General features: G+C 34.7%; 3 protein-coding genes across 6 annotated transcripts; 2 read left to right on the top strand and 1 right to left on the bottom strand.

The window, feature by feature from the left end:
- Nucleotides 1-850: 850 nt before the first annotated feature.
- On the top strand, nucleotides 851-7,940 carry LOC112736772 (ATPase family AAA domain-containing protein At1g05910). 4 transcript variants are annotated; one of them, XM_025786361.3, is made up of 11 exons: nucleotides 884-1,102; nucleotides 1,941-2,245; nucleotides 3,086-3,190; nucleotides 3,275-5,128; nucleotides 5,216-5,404; nucleotides 5,546-5,688; nucleotides 6,129-6,374; nucleotides 6,479-6,665; nucleotides 6,822-6,887; nucleotides 7,034-7,283; nucleotides 7,458-7,940. In XM_025786361.3, the coding sequence occupies exons 2-11, from the start codon at nucleotides 2,027-2,029 to the stop codon at nucleotides 7,832-7,834; spliced, it is 3,636 nt and encodes a 1,211-aa protein (XP_025642146.1). In that variant the 5' UTR covers nucleotides 884-1,102; nucleotides 1,941-2,026; the 3' UTR covers nucleotides 7,835-7,940. The 4 variants fall into 4 exon arrangements, with proteins under 4 accessions (XP_025642150.1, XP_025642146.1, XP_025642148.1 ...); XM_025786363.3 differs by having other exon boundaries at nucleotides 885-1,102; nucleotides 2,019-2,245; XM_025786362.3 differs by having other exon boundaries at nucleotides 895-1,102; nucleotides 2,015-2,245.
- Nucleotides 7,941-9,008: 1,068 nt separating this feature from the next.
- Nucleotides 9,009-14,618, bottom strand: LOC112736773 (uncharacterized). The gene is made up of 12 exons (XM_025786366.3): nucleotides 14,493-14,618; nucleotides 14,340-14,402; nucleotides 13,551-13,726; nucleotides 12,405-12,930; nucleotides 12,028-12,178; nucleotides 11,729-11,839; nucleotides 11,208-11,565; nucleotides 10,679-10,921; nucleotides 10,437-10,506; nucleotides 10,004-10,164; nucleotides 9,598-9,664; nucleotides 9,009-9,435 (listed from the first exon to the last, which is right to left on the bottom strand). Exons 3-12 carry the CDS (start codon nucleotides 13,704-13,706, stop codon nucleotides 9,290-9,292), a joined length of 1,989 nt encoding a protein of 662 aa, XP_025642151.1. The 5' UTR covers nucleotides 13,707-13,726; nucleotides 14,340-14,402; nucleotides 14,493-14,618; the 3' UTR covers nucleotides 9,009-9,289.
- Nucleotides 14,619-16,265: 1,647 nt separating this feature from the next.
- LOC112736776 (endonuclease III homolog 1, chloroplastic) lies at nucleotides 16,266-20,507 on the top strand. The gene is made up of 10 exons (XM_025786368.3): nucleotides 16,266-16,540; nucleotides 16,781-16,847; nucleotides 17,662-17,727; nucleotides 18,005-18,123; nucleotides 18,590-18,656; nucleotides 18,739-18,830; nucleotides 19,033-19,170; nucleotides 19,250-19,354; nucleotides 19,880-19,963; nucleotides 20,085-20,507. The coding sequence occupies exons 1-10, from the start codon at nucleotides 16,292-16,294 to the stop codon at nucleotides 20,232-20,234; spliced, it is 1,137 nt and encodes a 378-aa protein (XP_025642153.1). The 5' UTR covers nucleotides 16,266-16,291; the 3' UTR covers nucleotides 20,235-20,507.
- The last annotated feature ends 162 nt before the right edge of the window (nucleotides 20,508-20,669 follow it).

Here is a 20,669-nt window from a genome sequence, read left to right as displayed (position 1 = left end):
ATTCAAATTTTTACTTTTTCTTCATTTGCAAATCAGACAAAAAAAAGTCTTATTTTGAAATCAATTTTCACACTAAACAAGCTCAATATGTTAAATATAAAAAATATTCCTATTTATAATTGATTATTCTAATTTTTTCTAACACCTATTTATTTTTTTTTCTTTTTATTAAGGACAAAATTATAAAAAAAAATTTAACTCATGTGAGAGTTATTCCAAATTAAAGAATTAAATTCTTTTCTATTAATATGTTAAAGTTATTTCAAATTATAAAATTAAATTTTAAATAAAAACAAATTCTATTCTTAAAAAAAATAATTTTTTTTCTCACATTCAAGTAGTTTTCAAACAAACTCAAAAAAAATAAAAGCTCAAAACCTGTTAATTTATTCATTACGTCTAATAGGAAGTTGTTTTCTAAAATGTGTCGTATTTCCTACTTTTTTTTTGAAATGCATTTGCTACAATTTTTTTTGGTTGGTCTCTTTTTTGGTTGCCACGCCCCACAGTATCCCTCAATCCGACAAGCCAAGGACAAATTCGTTATGGATCGAAACTTTATTTAAAAGTCTGCCACTGGTCAATGAGTTATATGCACAAAGTGGGATTTGAACTCCAACACTTGCTTAATAGGACGAGTGAGCTGATCAGTTGACCAACCTAAGTTAATTTTTGTTTGGTTGGTCTCTAATATGACACAAATTCATATTCATTATCTACTCACACACTCACAGGCTTTTTTTTATAAGAAGGGGCCCAATTTTTCAACAGAACCTTTGATAAGGCCATAAGGGTCATACTGGGCCGAGTCGTTACGGGTCAAAACGGGGCGTTTCCCTGATTCGGGTCGTGGAACGAAGCGAGTGAGGACCGAGGAGTAACATGAAACAAATTGAAAATTTTGTTATTTGTATGCTGCAGAGTGTGATTCACGAAATATTTGGAACAACAAAAACACAAAAAAAACGAGGTTTTGGCACCCTGAAGAAGAACTACCCCCTGAGAGGCTGAGAGAGTAGTGTGTATGTATTTGATGAGTTTTGTTCTCTCTCACTTGTTTCCGTGAAAACCCTAGCTACCATCGCTGATTCTCCGCGATCAGGTGCATATCCACCTCATCCACCTGGATTCTCTCTTCTTAATCTGTTTTCATGTTCAGCATTCCTCTTTTGCCCTCGGAAACTTCCTCATCACTCTCGTTTTTGACGCTTTTTTTTTTGTCGATGCTAGACTTGACTGATTATTATATTATTATTATTATTATTATTATTATTATTTTTTGCGATGGACTTTGTGTGTTTTTTTCTTTTTCTTTGCCTGTTTGTTCGTGTTGCAACTTATTGTGTTATAGTTTCTTATGGTTTAAAGGAATTGTTATCTTGTTATTGTAAATGTGATAGTTTTAGACTTTTAGGTTAGTTTTAGCTTTTAGGTTTTCATGTATGAACCTGTGAGTCACTTTGCTGCTTCAGTTTGTATGAGTGTTGAGTGTTCCCAGGGATAATTTGAGGATGGTGTTCATGCTTTTGTGGTGTTGTGGCTATCCTTGATGATGAAATAAAAGATATTTTATTTATCAAGTTTTTAGCACCTAAATTTGTCTTGGACATGCATTGGGATTCTCTGATAATCTTCATACATAGAACATGAATATAATGGCTTTTTCTTTTGGAGGATGTGGTGTATTAACTATTAAGAATTCTTAATATTCAAGATGTTGAAGAAGACTTTTTGGTGTTACCTTTTCTTTAAGTGGGTAGTTCAAGTGTGTAAAGGTTTTCTTGTGATTGGTGTTTCTTGCTTAGTTAAGCATGATATTGTTGTGGAATATATAATACCCTTCCTAGGTAGTTGGTTAAGTTTTATTTCTTTTAGCATAACTCTCTTTTTTGGCTGTATTTATGAAAGTTTTAAGGACTGTGATCTATTGGTTTCTGCAGGTGTATTGTAGCTGACTGAGATATAGCTATTATTTAACTTTTTTATTTTTATTTTTGTTTTTATTTTATATAAGTTAGTGTGCTTCATGTATCCGAAACAGTCTGGCCAAGATGGCTCTGTTTCTGGTCCTGTGCGAACTAGTGATAGGATCAGGACAAGACCAAACATTTATGGCCGACCATTCATGTATTACAACACAAATCTTAGGCGGCGCAAGAAAAGCAAGAATAAGTCTAGGACAGCAGCTTCGATTGCCAAGATGCTGCGTCCAGGGAGCCGGAAGGCACAGGATTCAAATGCCAATGTTAGTATCTGCATTTCAAATAAGTTCAAGGAGCATAATTGCTATTGCAAGGACTATTTTATTGTTTAATTTGTTTGTATTCTGTATATATATCACATTAACTGTCAGACATAACATGACATGGTTGTCATGACAACTTTTTCCCTCTAATTCAATTTATGGATTATATAAATAATTGAATATGATGATGTTGTTCATGATATTTGCTATTTTTCAATTTAAGTTTTTTTTCTTCCGTAACACGCAGCATGCTGGTTGAGCTGATCATGAAATAACATAACGATGCTTCTGTTTCTGATCTGTTCCTGTGTTTGTACTGGCTTTCAAATCTCAATTTTGCATTGGTATCCATTTTCTCGTTTTAATACCTTGATAGATTCCATATTTCATAGAACATCCCTAATATTCAAATCCTCAATATAGGAACTGATAGACATGCTTGATTATTAGGTAGCTTTGATTCTTTCAGTTGTTCACTTGTTCTCTTTGGTTGGCTGCTGGCTGTGATTTTGGATGGTTCTGGTACTTATACATGTAATACCTTCTTCTGTTTCCTCTTCTTTGTCTTCTTTGTCATCATTGTGACTCTTTCTTCAACAAGGGTTTAGTTCTCTCTAACTCCAATGGCAATAACCATATTATATGGTAAATGGCATAGAGGATCTTTCTATAGCTTTTTATGCCTTAGTAACAGTAGCTCTTTTTTTTTTTCCTTCCTCTTCTACATTGCATAGAATCATGAATTTGCTGGCTGATCATACAACAATAATCATTCCTTTCAGCTATTTTATGTTGGAAATTTTACATCCCTGGTTGTGTTAACTGTGCTTCTATTCACAGTCTGGCTCTAGTAACCTTCGACGTTCAACTAGAAAGAGAAGGCTTAATGTAAATCTTGAAGGCTTTGCAACAGACAGCTCTGGAGCTGAGGATGAAGACTTAATGGTGAGATTTTATGCTCTCAAATCTCGGTAATAAACTTGAATTCTTTGTAATTTAAGCTGAAGAAGGCATGTTATCATGTTTCAGAGGCCTACATATCGACCACAATTGAGAAATCGGATCAACAATAGCATCAGCCAGGAAGAGTTGATGTCTAAGCACAAAAGAGCAGTGTCTACTAAATCAGCACCTAGACGTGAAGGTCTACGGCCTCGTCGTTCTAAGGCTGTGGCAAGAGAACAAGTAATTTCAGAATCAGATGATGGGCAAGACTTTTCAGAAGGCAAGGCAGAACAGGGTGAAACAGAAAATGGAAATGGTGAGGAAAATGATGCAGATGATGGTCAGAATGATATTGAAGGAGATGCTGAGGTGGAAGACGAAGGTGAGGATGATGAAGATGGTGATGATGAAGAGGGTGAAGAAGAAGAAGAAGAGGAAGAGGAAGAAGAAGAAGAGGAAGAAGAGCAGGATGGAAGAAGGCGCTATGATCTTAGAAATCGTTCTGATGTCCGTAGGTTTTCTATGGAAGAGGGGAAGACCCAACCAAGATCTCCTCGTAGAGTGTTACATCAAGGTATGGGAAATAAGGTTAGCAGGGATGTTAGGAAGGGTGGATCACGAGTTCATAAACGGCATCGCCTTGCAAGGGCTGAAGACTCTGATGACTCCCTCCTTGTGGATGAGCTGGACCAAGGGCCTGCCATTCCGTGGGGTCGAGGTGGCAACAGATCTGGCCCCCCCTGGCTCTTTGGGGGCTTAGATACGCATGGAACAACAGCATGGGGCTTAAACCTTGCTGCATCGGGTTGGGCCCATCAGAGTGATGCTTTGGCTACCTTGACAACTGGGATTCAAACTGCTGGACCAAGCTCTAAGGGAGGGGCAGATATCCAGCCCTTACAGGTTGATGATACTGTTAGTTTTGAGGATATAGGTGGGCTCTCTGAATACATTGATGCTCTTAAAGAAATGGTTTTCTTTCCATTATTGTATCCAGATTTCTTTGCTAGTTACCATATTACTCCTCCTAGAGGGGTGTTGCTATGTGGTCCCCCGGGAACTGGGAAAACATTAATTGCAAGAGCATTGGCTTGTGCTGCTTCAAAAGCCGGCCAGAAGGTTAGCTTTTACATGCGCAAAGGAGCGGATGTGCTAAGCAAGTGGGTTGGTGAGGCTGAGAGACAATTGAAGCTACTCTTTGAAGAAGCACAAAGGAATCAACCTTCTATTATCTTCTTTGATGAAATAGATGGACTTGCACCTGTGAGGTCTAGCAAGCAAGAACAAATTCACAATTCCATTGTGTCCACTTTGCTTGCTTTGATGGATGGTCTTGATTCTCGTGGACAAGTTGTTTTAATTGGAGCTACCAATAGGATTGACGCTATTGATGGAGCTTTACGGCGCCCTGGTAGATTTGATCGTGAATTTAATTTTCCTTTGCCTGGTTGTGAGGCACGTGCCGAAATATTAGATATTCATACTCGCAAGTGGAAGCATCCACCTTCAAAGGATCTGAAAAGGGAACTTGCAGCTAGTTGTGTAGGTTACTGTGGTGCTGATCTAAAGGCTCTATGTACTGAAGCTGCCATTCGTGCTTTCCGTGAAAAATACCCACAGGTTTATACAAGTGATGACAAATTTCTTATAGATGTGGATTCGGTCAAGGTAGAAAAGTATCATTTTGTTGATGCAATGTCTACAATTACCCCTGCTGCTCACAGGGGAGCTATAGTGCACTCTAGGCCATTATCTCTTGTAGTTCAACCGTGTCTTCAGAGACATCTAGAAAGGGTCATGAGTATTATATCTGATATTTTCCCCCCAGTTTCTGTTGCATCAGAACTGACCAAATTTTCAATGCTTTCCTATGGATCTGCAATTCCACTTGTTTATCGACCTAGACTCCTACTTTGTGGTGGTGAAGGTACTGGGCTGGTGAGTATCTTGGAGCCTTAAAAACTATTGTAAGCTTGTCATTAGAACAACTGAAGACTGAATATACTTACTGCTCTAGTTTAACAGGATCATCTTGGGCCTGCGGTTTTACATGAACTGGAAAAATTTCCCGTACATTCATTAGGACTTCCATCTCTGCTATCAGATCCTAGTGCTAAGACACCAGAGGAGGCATTGGTACACATATTTGGCGAAGCTAGAAGAACCACACCATCAATTCTCTATTTACCACAATTTGATGTTTGGTGGGAAACTGTAAGTGCATATTTTAATTATTTGTATGTTAAATGGAAATGATCTCCCTGCCCAAAATTTATATTTTGTACGCATGTGTTCATTTATGTTGAGGGACTGCTTCAATGCTACCTGAGTTTGATTGGTTTCGCAATCCTGCAGGCTCATGAACAACTCAGAGCTGTTCTCCTGACTTTGCTAGACGAATTGCCATCTGACATGCCTATCCTTCTACTGGGAACATCATCAGTTGTGCTTGCTGAAGTTGAAGATGTACCACATTCAGTTTTCCCTCATCGTTCAGTGTATGTTTGATCTAATTCACAACAAAACACTGATTTGAGTTCCAAGGCAGTGTTTCTTATTCTATTCAAGCACTCTGGATGCTTGCAATTGTTTTCTTCTAAATGGGTGGTTTTGGAGGCGTGAAAAGTAACAAGCTAAACATGTTTCTCTTTTATGAAAAGGAAAAAACTTAAATATTTATGGGATTATTTCTTTTTTAATGAGGAGGTGAAAAGTCTCTAATTCAATTGCTACTGCTTCCTTAGTAGTTCATTCCCATTATCTTCACCAAAATTTTGATGGTTGTTTATTTCCATAAGTATCTGCATGATTGAAGGTTCAGGCTGAGGCTTAAAATATCTAAGAACAGTAGTTACGTATTCAAGTCTGTAATGTAGTCTTCTTGCGCAGCTTTGTCTCTGATTATCTGCTCATCGCATTTTTTTCTCCCTTTGAACAGCTATGAAGTGAACATGCCATCTACTGAGGATAGGACCCTGTTTTTCAATCGATTAATTGAAGCTGCTATGTCAGTCTTGTTAGAAAGAATGAGTGAGAAATCCCATAATAAAGGACGCCTTCCTGAACTTCCCAAGGCACCAAAGTTGGCCACTGGTCCTAAGGTATCTGAGCTAAAAGCAAAGGTAGAAGCTGAGCAACATGCACTTCGCAGATTGCGAATGTGCCTAAGAGATGTTTGCAATCGGTATGTCAACCTATGCTATTTGTGTTGGCTTCACTTGGCAAAGTCATATCTTAAGTTAAATTCATGCAGCTTTTACCTTAATATTGTTTTTGTATCACTTGTAGGATATTGTATGACAAACGATTTAATGCCTTCCATTATCCAGTCTCTGATGAAGACGCACCTAATTATCGGTCAATCATACAGAACCCAATGGATATGGCTACTGTGCTGCATCATGTTGATAATGGTCATTATATCACATGTGCAGCATTCCTGCAGGATATTGATCTTATTGTTTCCAATGCAAAGGCATGTATACCATGACTTATTGTTGTTTTTGGTTATTACTATTATTATTGGTTGGATTCAACTCCAATCCGAAAACTTGTGAAGAATGCTTCAAACAAATGTGTTCAATATTTGAACCATTTCCCAAGTTTGATCCTTATTCTGTTCCCAACTCAGGCTTACAATGGAGAGGACTACAATGGTGCTAGAATTGTCAGTAGAGCCTGCGAGCTGCGTGATGCGGTACCTTGACTTTTTGTGTCCAGTATTATGTCGGAGTTTCTTTTCTGTTTATTGTTGCTTGGAAAATGCTTCTCATCTTGCTCCCCCCCACCCCTCTCCCCTCTCCCCTTCTCTCTCTCTCTCTCTTCTTTCTTTTTCCTCTTCAGGTGCAAGGGATGATCTCACAGATGGATCCAGCACTGGTTGCATACTGTGACAAGATTGCTAGCCAAGGAGGTCCAGCCCAGTTGCCTGATGAATTAGGGGTATCCACTTTCCCTGCAACTCCTGTTGTTCAGCTGAGTGCTGCTACTAGAACAAGTGCTCGACTTCGTCATGTCCAACCGGAGGTTAATGTTGATCAGAGTTATGAAGCACTGAAGCGGACAAAGAAGACAGTTGATATTGCACATCCAGGTATGCCTTTGCTGCTTGGATATAAGCAAAATGGTGGTGATGCAAATGGTTTCTGCAATTGTCATTTGCACCTTAATATAGAGAAGCAATGCAATCATTAATTTCATTTCCACTTTTTCCCTTTTGCATTCCCTATTCAAATGCTGACTAATTTTTTTGCATGTCTGTGTTTAGTGGCGGAGGAGAAGTCTCCAGAAGATCCTTTACCGTCTAAGCCTCCCCCGGAGCATCAGACAAATGACATGGATTCTGAAATGGTAGAACCTGTGACAATCGATGGAAATTCACATGGAACTTCTACGAGTAGCCAAGATGATGGTGGCAGAAGTCTTGAGGATGTCACAATGGTGGATGGTGAATTTTCAGGAAAAGTGGAGTCTTTAAAGGAACAATTTGTTAAGCGCAGTGAAAATTGCAGCGTTCCACAACTTGAAAGGCTTTACACAAGGATTATGAAGGGTGTGTTTGAAAGCAGAGATAAAGGTGATGATGTTAAGGCTTCGGTTTTGAAGTTTTTGTCGAAATTTGTAGAGGATGATGCAAATTTCTGACAGATGGGTTTTCCTTTCCCCATCAGTGAAAAAGAAAGGAAAGATTTTACTGTAAAGTCGGGATTTTTCTTTTCAATTAATTTAAATGTTATTTGATTGAGTACAAGAGCTCGTTTCCTCTTACTTTCCGTAATATAGAATGCTTCATGCTTAAATATAAGTCTGATAGCTATAGATTGTAATTATAGGGTTTTAGGACTATGATAGGATTAAAGGTAGCATTCTGCCATTCTCCATTAGAAGCAAAGTTGAATCATCCACCTACCCCTGCTACAACCAGAGGAAAAAGCATTTCGTCTGCCTAGGTTTATTTAATGCCCCTTCCATTTTAAGCTTAAACCGGATCCTTTTAAGTATTATGACATCAAACTGACATATGGGCAAATAGTATTGACACTATTGCCCATGTCAGCAATGTCACACGTTATTTATTGACCATCATTACATCATTGCATGTTAAACCTTGATGTGACATGTTTACTAATAATTTACGTCATTAGGCCACATTGAGAAAACAGGTTAGGAGCTAATGTAGGTCACTTAGCCAATCTCAAATGTATTTTGTGCAATTACAATCTCAAGAATGATTTTAGTACACAAAACTAGTTTTAAAAACCACTTTGGGGCCTTGGTCAATTTTGCAAGATGATTTATTCAAAAATTTATCTCGTAGGGGAATATAATAGACTAGTTGTTGATGTATTCGTTCCCGTATAATTAGTTTACTAGAACAATGATTCTTTCTCTAAAATTCATTTCTCTTAAGTAAATGATTACACTTAAAGATTTTATGCGTAGAAAAACGTGAATATTAAATATATAATCGAAATTTATATTCTTTTTGTGGAAAAATATATCAGAAAATCTAATAAATGATTTTTTTGTTTATTTATTTTTATTTTAACTTTCAAACATCATATCTTTGTTTAGAAAATGATAATTCTACCGTCAAATTAGTTTTAACAAATCATTCCAGAAGCTTTCTGAATACACAATTGATTTAAGGGCCACTGTTAAGTTACTAGTTAATATTTACTAAGTGAAAACAATACTTCACGAGATATTCGTTGAATGCAACTAAAAATAAATAAAAATAAAGAGTAATATTGCTGATCTCCATAAATAAATAAAACAGATGAAAAAAAGCTTGATAGATCAGCAATAAGATGGTAACTAATTTAAATTTTGCCAGGAATAGTATTAATGCATCATCAAAATAAAGTAGCTGTGGTTGTAAGAAGATTATTCTTTATGTAATTCTCTCTATCTAGTCCTCTCATGTGAGTTTAGTTTAGCATGCCACCATGCATTCAAGATCAGACATTAACCAAAATATATGAGATTAGTTATTCAAATGGATGTCTCCATTCCTATAATGTATCATATATAGAACTGCAAAAAGATACCAAAAAACATGGAGGAACTTGGAAGCATGCCATTCCAAAGCTTCCACCATTACTTGATGGATTCTGCCATACTCTTAATTTTAACTATCATCCTTGCAGCAGCACAATCTCTTGCTTCACGAGGACTGAGACACAATTCACTGCTACATGTAAACTGAAAATCAACCCCTTTAACGCATACAGCTTGGAATCCACCTTTCAAAAAAGTGAACAAAATGTTACCAAGTAATATGAGATGAACAACAAGTGACATCATCTATGGATCGATGAAGCTGTCGTACGTTTCATTTATCATTCATGAGATTATGCGAAAAAATCAGGCCCTAATAGATTCTAATCTAGTTCAGATATTATTACCTTCTATCGGTGTCACACGATAAGTTGGTACGACCCAATTGTTAGCATGGCATATAGCATCCAGTTCCTGCATGATATAATGAGTTTTAACTTTTAAGTGCATTTTTACGATAAAGATAAAGAGGGATCACGGGCATGTTTAGCTTTCGCCAACCCATGTTATAATACGAGTTATATGCATTCATCTTTCCTCATGCAATGAGCCGACTCATCCTTCTCCACCGATGGATTGAGGCACTTAAATTAACTAGATCTCTAACCATTCCAATGGGGAAAAGAAATGAGTCGTCTCGCTATTCGATAAAGGGTACAAAAAGCATTGGCTATATATATAACCCAACAAAAAATCTTTTCATATAAAAGATTCATATGTAAAAGCTAGTAAGTAAAGTGAATGTCAACGTGCCTCGCATGGACCTTTGGTGACAGCGGCATCCTCTGTAAACTTTTTCCTCTTAATACATGGAGATAGGTTTTGAAGCTTAGCACTTTCTTCATTCCTTGCCCATAAGTCATTGCAACCTTCTATAATGGATTCTATCTTCAAAACAACATCATCTTCACCCTCTACATTTGTCAAGACAGAAGAACACTAACATAAGAAACTAATCACACTATCATGGATTTTAAGTCAATAATTGTGTCAGGCTCTAAGCATCAAGTTATAGGATTGTAAATACTCAATTTCCAAACCAGAAAAAAAGATCAGGTTGGGAGTATGACTGACAGCAAAGAAGTATACGAACAGTGGAAAAAGGAAGCACAAATCCCATGACATATACACGGGAAAAAATAAAAGTAAAGACAACCAACAGTGCTAGACCGATAGGTACACGAACCAGTTAGTATTTTCTGAATTTTATGCTCACACATAGCAATTTCATCTTCAATTGTGCGATGCTGAAGAGCCTACATGAAAAAAATTATGTCTAGATCAATGCAAATATAGAGCTTCTGAGCATTGAAGTACATAATATACTAAAAAATAAAAATGAATCATATCATAGCATAAGAAGTATTATGTTCTTTCCATGCATAGCTATTGAGAATGGATCATAATAAAGCAAAGAAAAAGTTTTACCAGCTCATTCCTCTTCCTGATCAGAGCAGTCAGTGCAGTTTGTGACAATATCTTCCCCTTTGAATCTAGAAGATCTATGAGCTTCTTCAAATCCAGTTTGGAATGTTTTGGAACAGGAGTATGATCATCTAAGGTGTTCTTTTCTTTTTCATATGAGGTATTGTGCCCCTTGCCAAAAATACTGCTGTAAGAACCATAAGTGTTGATCTCATCCTTCGTCGTTGTTGAATCAACCTTCATAGCCTGCCAAAACAGATTCCATTCAGCAAGATGGTAGATAACAAACAAGGCAATCAAGCTCAAGAATCACAATTGCAGTGAGTAGCAGCCTGTTTAGAATCTTAGTTATGATGAGAGGTAATAAACATTTGAAAATATAGATGATATAGAAAGCGGGAAACAAACTTTCTTAACCAGTAGCATACTGCATAGGTATCATAAAAGGCTTTCTATTTTTTTTTTCTCAATCAGAAACACACGTTGAAACATCAATAATTAGATTAATAAACAAGTTTCATTCGGAACAAACCTTGACCTCACTTGTACGGGCATTTGATTTATAGTGCACAGATGGCTTCTTTTTTTCTTGATCTTCACCAAGTTGTACAGTATTAACAATGTCGTTGCATATGTCTTTATTTTCAGAAGGAAAAATGGAAGACTCATCCACATCCATATCACAAGGCTCCTTGATATGATTAGATTGTCTAAGTGTAATGCTTTCATTATCCTTTTTCTGCTTCGGGGCAATATTATATCTTTCCGGTTTACTATCAAGACCAGTAGACATGTCCTCGCTTGCTGAGGATTCTGTCACTACAGAGCTGTCCCCCTTTATATTTTTCTCTGTTACCCTTGAATCTTGTAAACTATTTGAGAATGCTTTTCTGCCAAGATGGAATATAATATACAAGCATTAAGTTAAACCTTAGATAGTTGCCAAAGAAACTATAAGAAGGAAACAAATGATATGAAGAACATTTCAAGGTTCTGAAACTGCATAAACATGGATGTGCACTCAAGTTTCTCAAAATGGATAACCATACCAACCTAGAATTCCACTCTAAGATTATTTCAGAATAAGGAAGCATGTGGAAGTAATCAACAACTGAAGTGATTGACCAACAGCCAAAATCCTTTTTGATCAAGGGACCCTGCAAGCTATGCGAAGAGAAGACATACAATGTTAATTAGAAGCAGTTTTACTTCTTTGAGACAATAATCTGAAAGAAAAACAAACGTCTACAAATAAATCTAGCACACAAATACCACAAGGGCAGCAGAATGTGCAGATCCACTTACTTTTTACTGCATGCATCATTCTATGATGTTCTAGTATTAAAACAAACCTTTCGATGACATCTTTGAGAGGGACTCGAACAACCTCCTGCCCGATTGGCAAGGTGCACTGCATAATATAAAAACGAGAAGCTGCCTTTTCTTTGCTATGTGAATAGACAGTGTGTCTCTCCAAAAGTGTAATATCAGTCTTATTGATTCCTGTACCACATTACGACAATCGCATTAAACTATTTCCATATAAGAGAGAACTTGGTAAGACTAAATTAAGAAATGTTGATACATTAACTAACGACGCAAACAAAATGCAATGATTATCTTCTATTGGACAATAAAATTTTATTAAAGAAAAAGGACAAAACAAAATGATGGCATGAGAATAGCATCAAAATATATATATCATGACTTGCATTACAAAGGCAATTACCAATAGCTTCCTTTACAGCAAAATATCCAGCTTCCAAAAGTTGAGTTTCAACAAGATTCAATTCATCTTTAGTTGGCTTTCTGATAACTCTTTTGTTTTTATATGTACATTTCGTTGCTGAGGTAACTTCTGAACTGTGGTTGGAGGTGTCCAAATCTTTTTCAACCAAAGACCATATCCCACGAGTGATGGAACCGAATACCAATAAGCAATTCTCCTTCTCGCTGTCAAGTAAAAGGACAGCCACTTTCGAAATGGGCCATCCATCTATATTAGGAGCATTTTTTGATGGATCTAGGCGTTTACATATATCACATGCATTCATAATCTCTTTTTCTGGTAACGATAGCTGTTTCTCCACATCAGTTAATTCTGCTTCATTTATCTTTTGCATAAATTGCATATATGCTAATAAACTGGGTCTCATAACCACCACCAACTTGCAAAATTCATTAAATGGCAGATATACAAGCTCTGGATGATGTTTTCTATGATAGTAGTTGTACAGTAAGACAACAGCACGCACCTAACGCCAACAACAGAAAAGTCAGTAACTAGAGCAGATGTTTTGCTCACTTTATATGTATTTCTGTAAATCAATATGCATAAAACTTTATTTTGAGGCTTTTATGCATGCTCTTCATGTTTTGAGGATAAAAAACTTTGAACTTTATTCATACAATAAGAATGATTCATATTAAGAAATTGAACAAATGATACTCAAAAATATTCACGATATAACAACTTTCAATCAGAACTAAATCTAAATCAGAACATTTAAACAGACTCCTCTTGAGTTAAGCAAGCCTCGGCTTTATAACCGTGCATTGCAACTTGCAAGAAAAAAGAAAAAACATTAAGCATTATAAATTACAAAATCATTTCGTTCCACTATGAGATACTAGTATATTTCCCTTCTACACTTTGAATAAGGCATCGCATAAAAGCTATCTAACTACAATCTATACAAGGAATCCATGCAGTAATTATAAAAACTTCCAACAGGGTCATACTTATCACCGACATCCAAACAAGGAATAAAAGTATAAACAAACCAAATAGAGAAACAACATAATTGTCCACATAGGTCAATATTTGGATCCAGGGATTCATATACAATAATAAGAAATGCAAAGATTAAGGCACCTGTTTTGCAAGTGACTCTTGTTGCAATGGCGTGGGCTTATCTCGGACAGATGATTTTGCTGGTAGCAATGGATCAATCAAGTGTTCTAAGAATGCCTGAATTGCATCCTCGGTCGGACACACATCCGGCGAAGTCATGTTTGATACAATGACCATTAATGCTTAACACCCTAATGCTGCCAGTAGCCACATACACAGAATATTCAACAAGCACAAGAAGTTAGCATTGGAACAACAAGATTGCACCCTTACAAAAATTAAAATAAAAAATAGAAAGAAAGAAAGAAAGAAGCAAGTGCACTGAGTCCTTTTGTGTCCTTACATAAACTATCAACATTTTAAAAATAAAAACCGATAAAAGAAAAGGGCACAACATTCTACAATGCTACCACATTGTGTGCCAAAACAAATTTGTATTATCAGCTACAACAAAAAAAATTTTGCTTCAAAAGGTCACCCCCAAGAAAAGGTTGAAAAATATTAGAATAAGAACATGATCAAACTGAAAAAACAATTTCTTTTTCTTTTTCTTTTTCTTTTCCTTTTTGGGTAAAAAACAAGCTTTTCAGTCCGAAAGAGCAACATAAAGGTGAAAATATCATAAGAGCAACATGATCAAATTGAACAGAAGTTATCCATTAACAAGAACAACACATAGGCACTCATTGATTGTACATGCAAAGCATTGATAACAGAAAATGTTTAGATATACTTTGTCGATCATGATGAATTTCTTTCCTCAAAAGTATCATAAAAAACACACACACAAAAAAAAGGTTTCTTCTTTACCTGGGAACTAGTTAGACTGTGTTGTGTGCAAACCGAAAAGAAAGAAAAGGCGGAACCTTTCACCTGTAAGTAACGAAAATGGAATGAATGAAAGTAGTTCTTTTTTTCAGAATAATTGAAATAAATAAAATTCTTGTGTTCCAGAAACCTTACAGAAGAAAGATGGAAACTTTGAATGAAGAAAGAAAAGAATGAATGAGTTGGACGGTCACACCTTTGCTTCAAATGGAACTGGAAGCAGTAAAAAATCACAAGCTTTGTATGTACTGTCCTGTCTACCCATATAACCCATATATATAAATATTTGGAATTTTATTTGTCCCTGTAATTATAAATTCTCTCACATCTATAAATGTTTAGAATTTTTTTATTTCATATATTATCTCACATCTATAAATATTTAAGATTTTTTTATGTACTATAAACTATCTCACATCTATAAATATTTGAGACTTTTTTGTTTTTATATACTATCTCACATCTATAAATATTTAGAATTTTATTATTTTATATACTATAAACTATCTCACATCTATAAATATTTGAGATTTTTTAGTTTTATATACTATCTCACATTTATAAATATTTAAAATTTTTTTCAAATATACTATAAATTATCTCACATCTATAAATATTTAGAATTTTTTTTGTTCAGTGTACTGTTAACTATCTCACATTTACAATGAGATTTTTTTTGTCCTGTGTATTATAAACTATCTCACATCTATAAATATTTGAAATTTTTTTGTCTTGTATACTATCTCAGATTTAAATATTTAGAACTTTTTCGTCTCGTGTATTATGAATTATCTCACATCTATAAATATTTAAAATTTTTTCTTATATACTATCAAATAGCACAACTCTTCAAAATGTGTATTACACACATTTTTGTTTAAGCTTAATTACCTCTATCAATATATAATAGGGTGTAAAATAGATTATTGACAAATTTAATAATTAAATTTAATATAAGTATAACATAATTATATATTTTTTTATCTTTTATTTATATAATTACAAATATCTAAAAAATACCACACACCAGTGTGTTTTTTTAATAACTATGGTACATGTATTTAAAAAAATACACGTAAATTGATTCTACTATTTAGAGACAAAAAGTTTTGGAAATTAATAGTGAATAGTATAAATATCAAATTGTCTTTAATAAATATAGATATAAATTGTCAATGAATTAGAACTCAAATAGTATAGTCTCTCTAATGGATTTGAGTCTTTCCATCTTTAATATATATATATATATATATATATATATATATATATATATATATTATGTTAATTTATGTGTGTAAATTTTATTAAATATAAGTATAAATTATATATTTTATATATATAAATTCTTTTTAAATATGGATATAAATTATTATTATCAAATATTAGCTTAAAATAATAGTATTTATTAATCATATAGCATTATTTTTTAGAAATATTAAGAGTCAATATTTGTTTATTAATATTAATTACTATCTTAGATTCACACTTTATTTTTAAACTATTAGAATTTAGAATTTAATATTTAAAATTTAGTATAAAAATATATTTTTTAGTCAAGTATAAAACAAAAATAATAAGTTTTATTGATTATATTATTATTATTATTATTATTATTATTATTAACCAATGAGGAAAGAAGTTGCACTAACATAATCAAAATCCTTTAATTCAAATCTAATAAATAGACATTTGCATTAAAACTGAAAACATAAAATTTTATTGAACACGAATATAAAGCACCTTTACTTGGTGAAATACTTGTGGTTAGGATTTAAAAAAAAAAAAATGAAAAAAGCACAATGTCACTCTTAAAATAAATAAAAAACAACAAATATGAAAAATAATCAATCAATATAAATTGTTATTTTACATTAATAAACAAAATAAAAATAAAACTAAAACACAATGGCTCCGAGAGTTTTGTCTCAAATCAAATGTTGGTCTTTTCGATTACACCTCGATCCTTTGGTTTGGGGCGAATCAAAGTCTCGTTTTTGATGACTCAAACAACGCCATCTCTTCCCTCCAATTTCAACACCGACACACCCACCTCGGACTCCTCCTCTCACGCTGCTTCTGTGTCCAAAGCTCGTGTCTTTGTGAGGAGAAGCAAGAGGCCCAAAACCACTCTTGTGGCACTTCAACAAAAGGAGCTTCAGCCCCCAACACGTGATCATGACAAAGTTAGATTCTTTTCCTTCATCGGTCGTTGATTTTGCAATTGATTTGTTAATGGGTGTCTTTATCACTATAAAAATGTTGCATAATGTGCACCCTTGTCACCATATTTTGTTTTATTTTTGTTTTCAACTTAAAAATCAGTTTGTTGAATGCTTATTATGCTTTTGTGAGGTTCTTTTACTTGCAATGAATAATAGCTTACGATGGTGATAATGACACTTTATCCGTTTTTACTTAAACAGAGTTCTGGCCTTCCTGAAATTGAAGATTTTACATACAGTGGAGCAAATAATGCATTTACTCAATCCAGTAAGTACTTGTTTGCTAAGTTCTCAAATTTTCTGGAAGTATTTATGGAAATTTTTTTGAATTGAAAACAGCTAGCCTTGTCCTTCCTTAGGACTTAGGAGTACAATTAATTTTTCCAAAAACAGAAAATGGGATAGTATTAGTATCAAAAAGTGCTGCAACTATTTATGGAAGATAAATGCTAGAGGTCATCAGAATTTATTGGTTTTGGCCATTAATTAGTCATCAATGTTTATAAATGTAGGCTAAAAGTATGTTGTTGAATTACTAGACTAAAAGAATTGGATTGATAGCTAAAAGTGATGGCCAAAAACAATAAATTTTGTGGGGTCTTTAAGCATTTCTCTTTATGGAAATGTGTTTGAATTGAAAACAGCTGGTTTGGTCTCTCCTTCGGGTAGGATGAAGCTGATTCATGAAAATGTTTACATCATTTATAATCACAAACAAACATACCCTTAGCAATATGATTAATTGTTCCATAGTGACATGTGAATAAATTAGTCCTTTTATGATGTGACTATAGAAAGCTGGAAAAGAAATGCATTGACAAAATGCTAAAATCAGAAAAGGAAAAATATCTGATATTCTGGAATCTATGATAAGCTACTGCCATTGGCAGTGCTTTTTTTTTAAAGCTTCTTTAGTTCTTTGTAGTATCTCATAAAAAAAATGATACGCTTCAAGTGTATGAGGTAATTCCTATGTGCTTGGATTGGTATCAAATATAAGCCTCAGATAGTAACTCAATGCACTTGCCCCACAAATTCTCATTATTGGGTTGTGTTCATTTAACGATAACTTTCCTTTTCAGGTAAATCAGAATTGGGCTTGGACGCGACTCTTGTGGAAAGTGAAGCTACTTCACCTAGACACAGTGGTAAGATGTTTTATGATGAAGAAAAACTTTCTATTTACAAATCATTGTTAAATTCCATGCCATTTTTTTTTATTAGGAATGCAGTGGGTGAAGTATATTAAATTTAATTTGGCAGTTGGGACCTGAAAAATTTGTTTTGACCATGGACATAATATTTCTGTCATTTTTCACTGTATCAATTAGAAGCTAATATGGTTAGCTTAGCTGCTTCTCATTGATAGCATGGCAGCATCCTTAGTTTAGAAAGCTTAAATTATTTTGTTCATGTATGGTATAGGTGAATTACCTGCACACTGGGAAAGGGTGCTTGAGGGGATTCGCAGAATGAGGTGTTCTGCAGAAGCACCGGTAGACACTATGGGATGTGAGAAAGCTGGCGATACTCTACCTCCTAAGGTCTAACTCTGTATTCTTCTGCTGTTTGACGAATGGGGAAAGAAACATTCATCTGTATTCATTTTGTGTCTTGGTGGTTCTAAGAAAAAATGATTCTGAGATTTACATTTGGTTAGAGTATGGTTTACAACACAATCATTTGGGGCAGGGAGGAAGAAAACAGATGAATGTTTTTTTCTTTTTTTTTTTTTTGGATAAACTAATAGTAATCCATCAACAGGCATAGGTAATTCGTGTTCAACTAATCGACAATGATGATTAAACTGGTTTCGTTTGGAGTCCTGAATTGATGCCTTGTCTTTTAGTTGCACAAGTTTCCTTTTCTTTTTTTGGTGCATGATAATTTGTCTTGAATTGTAGTGATTTTGGGTGCCTTGTAATTCCTTAACCAAAATGTACTGTATGAAGCATGATATGAAAATACAAAATAGCTTACCACTGTCTGAATTCTTGTGTGTTTAATTAGGAAAGAAGATTTGCTGTCCTAGTTTCTTCTCTTTTGTCAAGCCAAACCAAAGATCATGTTACTCATGGTGAGTGCATATACTCTTTTATCGTCATATTTTTACATGCATATGAAAATGTTTCAAGTTACAAATGTGTTTTTAAGAATAGGAGCAATCCAACGTCTTCTTGAAAATGGCCTACTTACCCCTGACGCAATCAACAATGCTGATGAAGAAACCATCAAAAAGATGCTTTACCCTGTATGTTTCTTTTTTCGTTTTAAAGATACTTCCTGTCTTGTGATTCTAGTAGTTTTGTCTTTATGGGCATCTTAAGGATCATATTTTTGGTTGGCCAACATATCCTTAATTTGCACATTATCACATCAACTTCTTCTATGTATATTATTGTGCTGCATCAATTGAATCTATGCTTGTATTTTTGGTTATTGTTTATTTCAAGGTTGGGTTCTATACAAGAAAAGCCACCAACTTGAAAAAAATCGCAAACATTTGTCTCATGAAGTATGACGGAGACATACCTAGCACAATTGAGCAATTACTCTTACTTCCAGGCATAGGTCCTAAGATGGCTCATTTGGTATGTTTAATAGCTTTCATAATTCAAGAAGTACCTTTCCTTAGTTTTTCTGAAGTTCATGTTATTACTGCCCTTACAGGTCATGAATGTTGGATGGAACAATGTTCAAGGAATATGTGTTGATACTCATGTCCACCGCATCTGCAATCGGCTTGGATGGGTGTCTAGACCCAGCACAAAACAGGTTCCTTTACATATGGACGCATCACATTTTGTCATCTCATTTATATGTTCTCAAACCATGTGCAAAAGTGACTAAGTTCCACATCCATTATCTCGGAAGGAAACGATGTTTGTCTACGTGGTGGCATCTGATTTGATTTCTGTGTAAAACTCGTACATTGTCGATGCATGGCAATCAAACTCATAAAAATATGGTAAAAACTCAGGTGAAGTCGACTTCACGTGAAGTTGATATCTGAGAGCCGTTAGATGAAAGTTTAGTCAACTCAGTCAAATCATCTAACGGCTCTCAGGTATCAACTTCACGTGAAGTCGACTGCACCTGAGTTTCCACCTAAAAATATATATGCCATCAATATTATTCATATGTTAAAAGAGTATGAGAATGTAAACATCATAGCCTATTACTTTTGCAGCATGTTATTGAGCAATAATTGGTTGTTCTTTTGTGTGGCTTGGATTTATTGTCTTCTTCTACTTTGGTCACAATTGAAAGTCACTAACTAATCCTCTTCCATCTTGGTAGAAAACTCTAACACCTGAAGAAACAAGGGAGGCATTGCAAAGATGGCTTCCAAGGGAAGAATGGGTTCCAATAAATCCTCTTTTGGTAGTCCAACTCATTTGAGCATTTCTCTCTTATGTTTACTTTGAATAATATTATTTTATGCTTCAATAGTTAATAACAATATAAGACATTCAAACATTTCACATAATATCATTTTGTACAGGTAGGATTTGGACAAACCATTTGCACTCCCTTGAGACCTCGTTGTGGAGAATGTGGTATTAGTCATTTGTGCCCCTCGGCATTCAAGGAGGCCTCTAACTCAAGCCCATCTTCCAAGCCCAAAAAGTCTGGGCCTAACAAGAAGCGTTAGCCCAATGATCCAAGTATTCCGGAAGTATTGGTGTTCTAATAGTTTTAGTCATTCATCTCAACTATATAATAAATATATAGTTGAGATCAATAATTAAAATCACTAGAACACCCGTATTCCTGGAATAATTGAAATGTCCCCTAAGATATATATATATAGCTCAGTATGCTAGCCTTATTATTTCACATTTAACATTGCACATAGCTTCACATGAATACTGATGTATGTTTTGTTGAAAACTCCTCTAATACTGAAACCTGGTTGCGTAGTTAATGTTGATATATGTTAAGAAAGCTCCTCTAGCACAAAAAGGTTGCGCGGACATAATTTATCATTCTCACTCTATTTGATAATAATCTAATTAAGGGTAAATGACTAACTACGAATGCTTTTTCTGATTCTAATTAAGTTGAGACTGGAACACGTAATCACCTG

This window comes from Arachis hypogaea, chromosome 13, assembly GCF_003086295.3.
Source record: "Arachis hypogaea cultivar Tifrunner chromosome 13, arahy.Tifrunner.gnm2.J5K5, whole genome shotgun sequence".
Classification (NCBI taxonomy): Eukaryota; Viridiplantae; Streptophyta; class Magnoliopsida; order Fabales; family Fabaceae; genus Arachis; species Arachis hypogaea.
Note: the sequence above shows the minus strand (reverse complement) of the source record. Positions and strands in the feature narration are given on the sequence as shown.

Excerpts from the sequence above, each read along its gene's own strand:
- LOC112736772 (XM_025786361.3), top strand. The coding sequence starts at position 2,027 with ATGTATCCGAAACAGTCTGGCCAAGATGGCTCTGTTTCTGGTCCTGTG. Across the intron at positions 5,405-5,545 it reads TTGATGTTTGGTGGGAAACT|GCTCATGAACAACTCAGAGC; the intron begins GTAAGTGCATAT and ends GCAATCCTGCAG. Across the intron at positions 6,888-7,033 it reads CCTGCGAGCTGCGTGATGCG|GTGCAAGGGATGATCTCACA; the intron begins GTACCTTGACTT and ends TTTCCTCTTCAG.
- LOC112736773 (XM_025786366.3), bottom strand. The coding sequence starts at position 13,706 with ATGGTCATTGTATCAAACATGACTTCGCCGGATGTGTGTCCGACCGAG. Across the intron at positions 11,840-12,027 it reads CTCAAAGATGTCATCGAAAG|CTTGCAGGGTCCCTTGATCA; the intron begins GTTTGTTTTAAT and ends CTCTTCGCATAG. Across the intron at positions 11,566-11,728 it reads ATCTTAGAGTGGAATTCTAG|AAAAGCATTCTCAAATAGTT; the intron begins GTTGGTATGGTT and ends CCATCTTGGCAG.
- LOC112736776 (XM_025786368.3), top strand. The coding sequence starts at position 16,292 with ATGTTGGTCTTTTCGATTACACCTCGATCCTTTGGTTTGGGGCGAATC. Across the intron at positions 16,541-16,780 it reads CAACACGTGATCATGACAAA|AGTTCTGGCCTTCCTGAAAT; the intron begins GTTAGATTCTTT and ends TTACTTAAACAG. Across the intron at positions 19,355-19,879 it reads CTAGACCCAGCACAAAACAG|AAAACTCTAACACCTGAAGA; the intron begins GTTCCTTTACAT and ends CCATCTTGGTAG.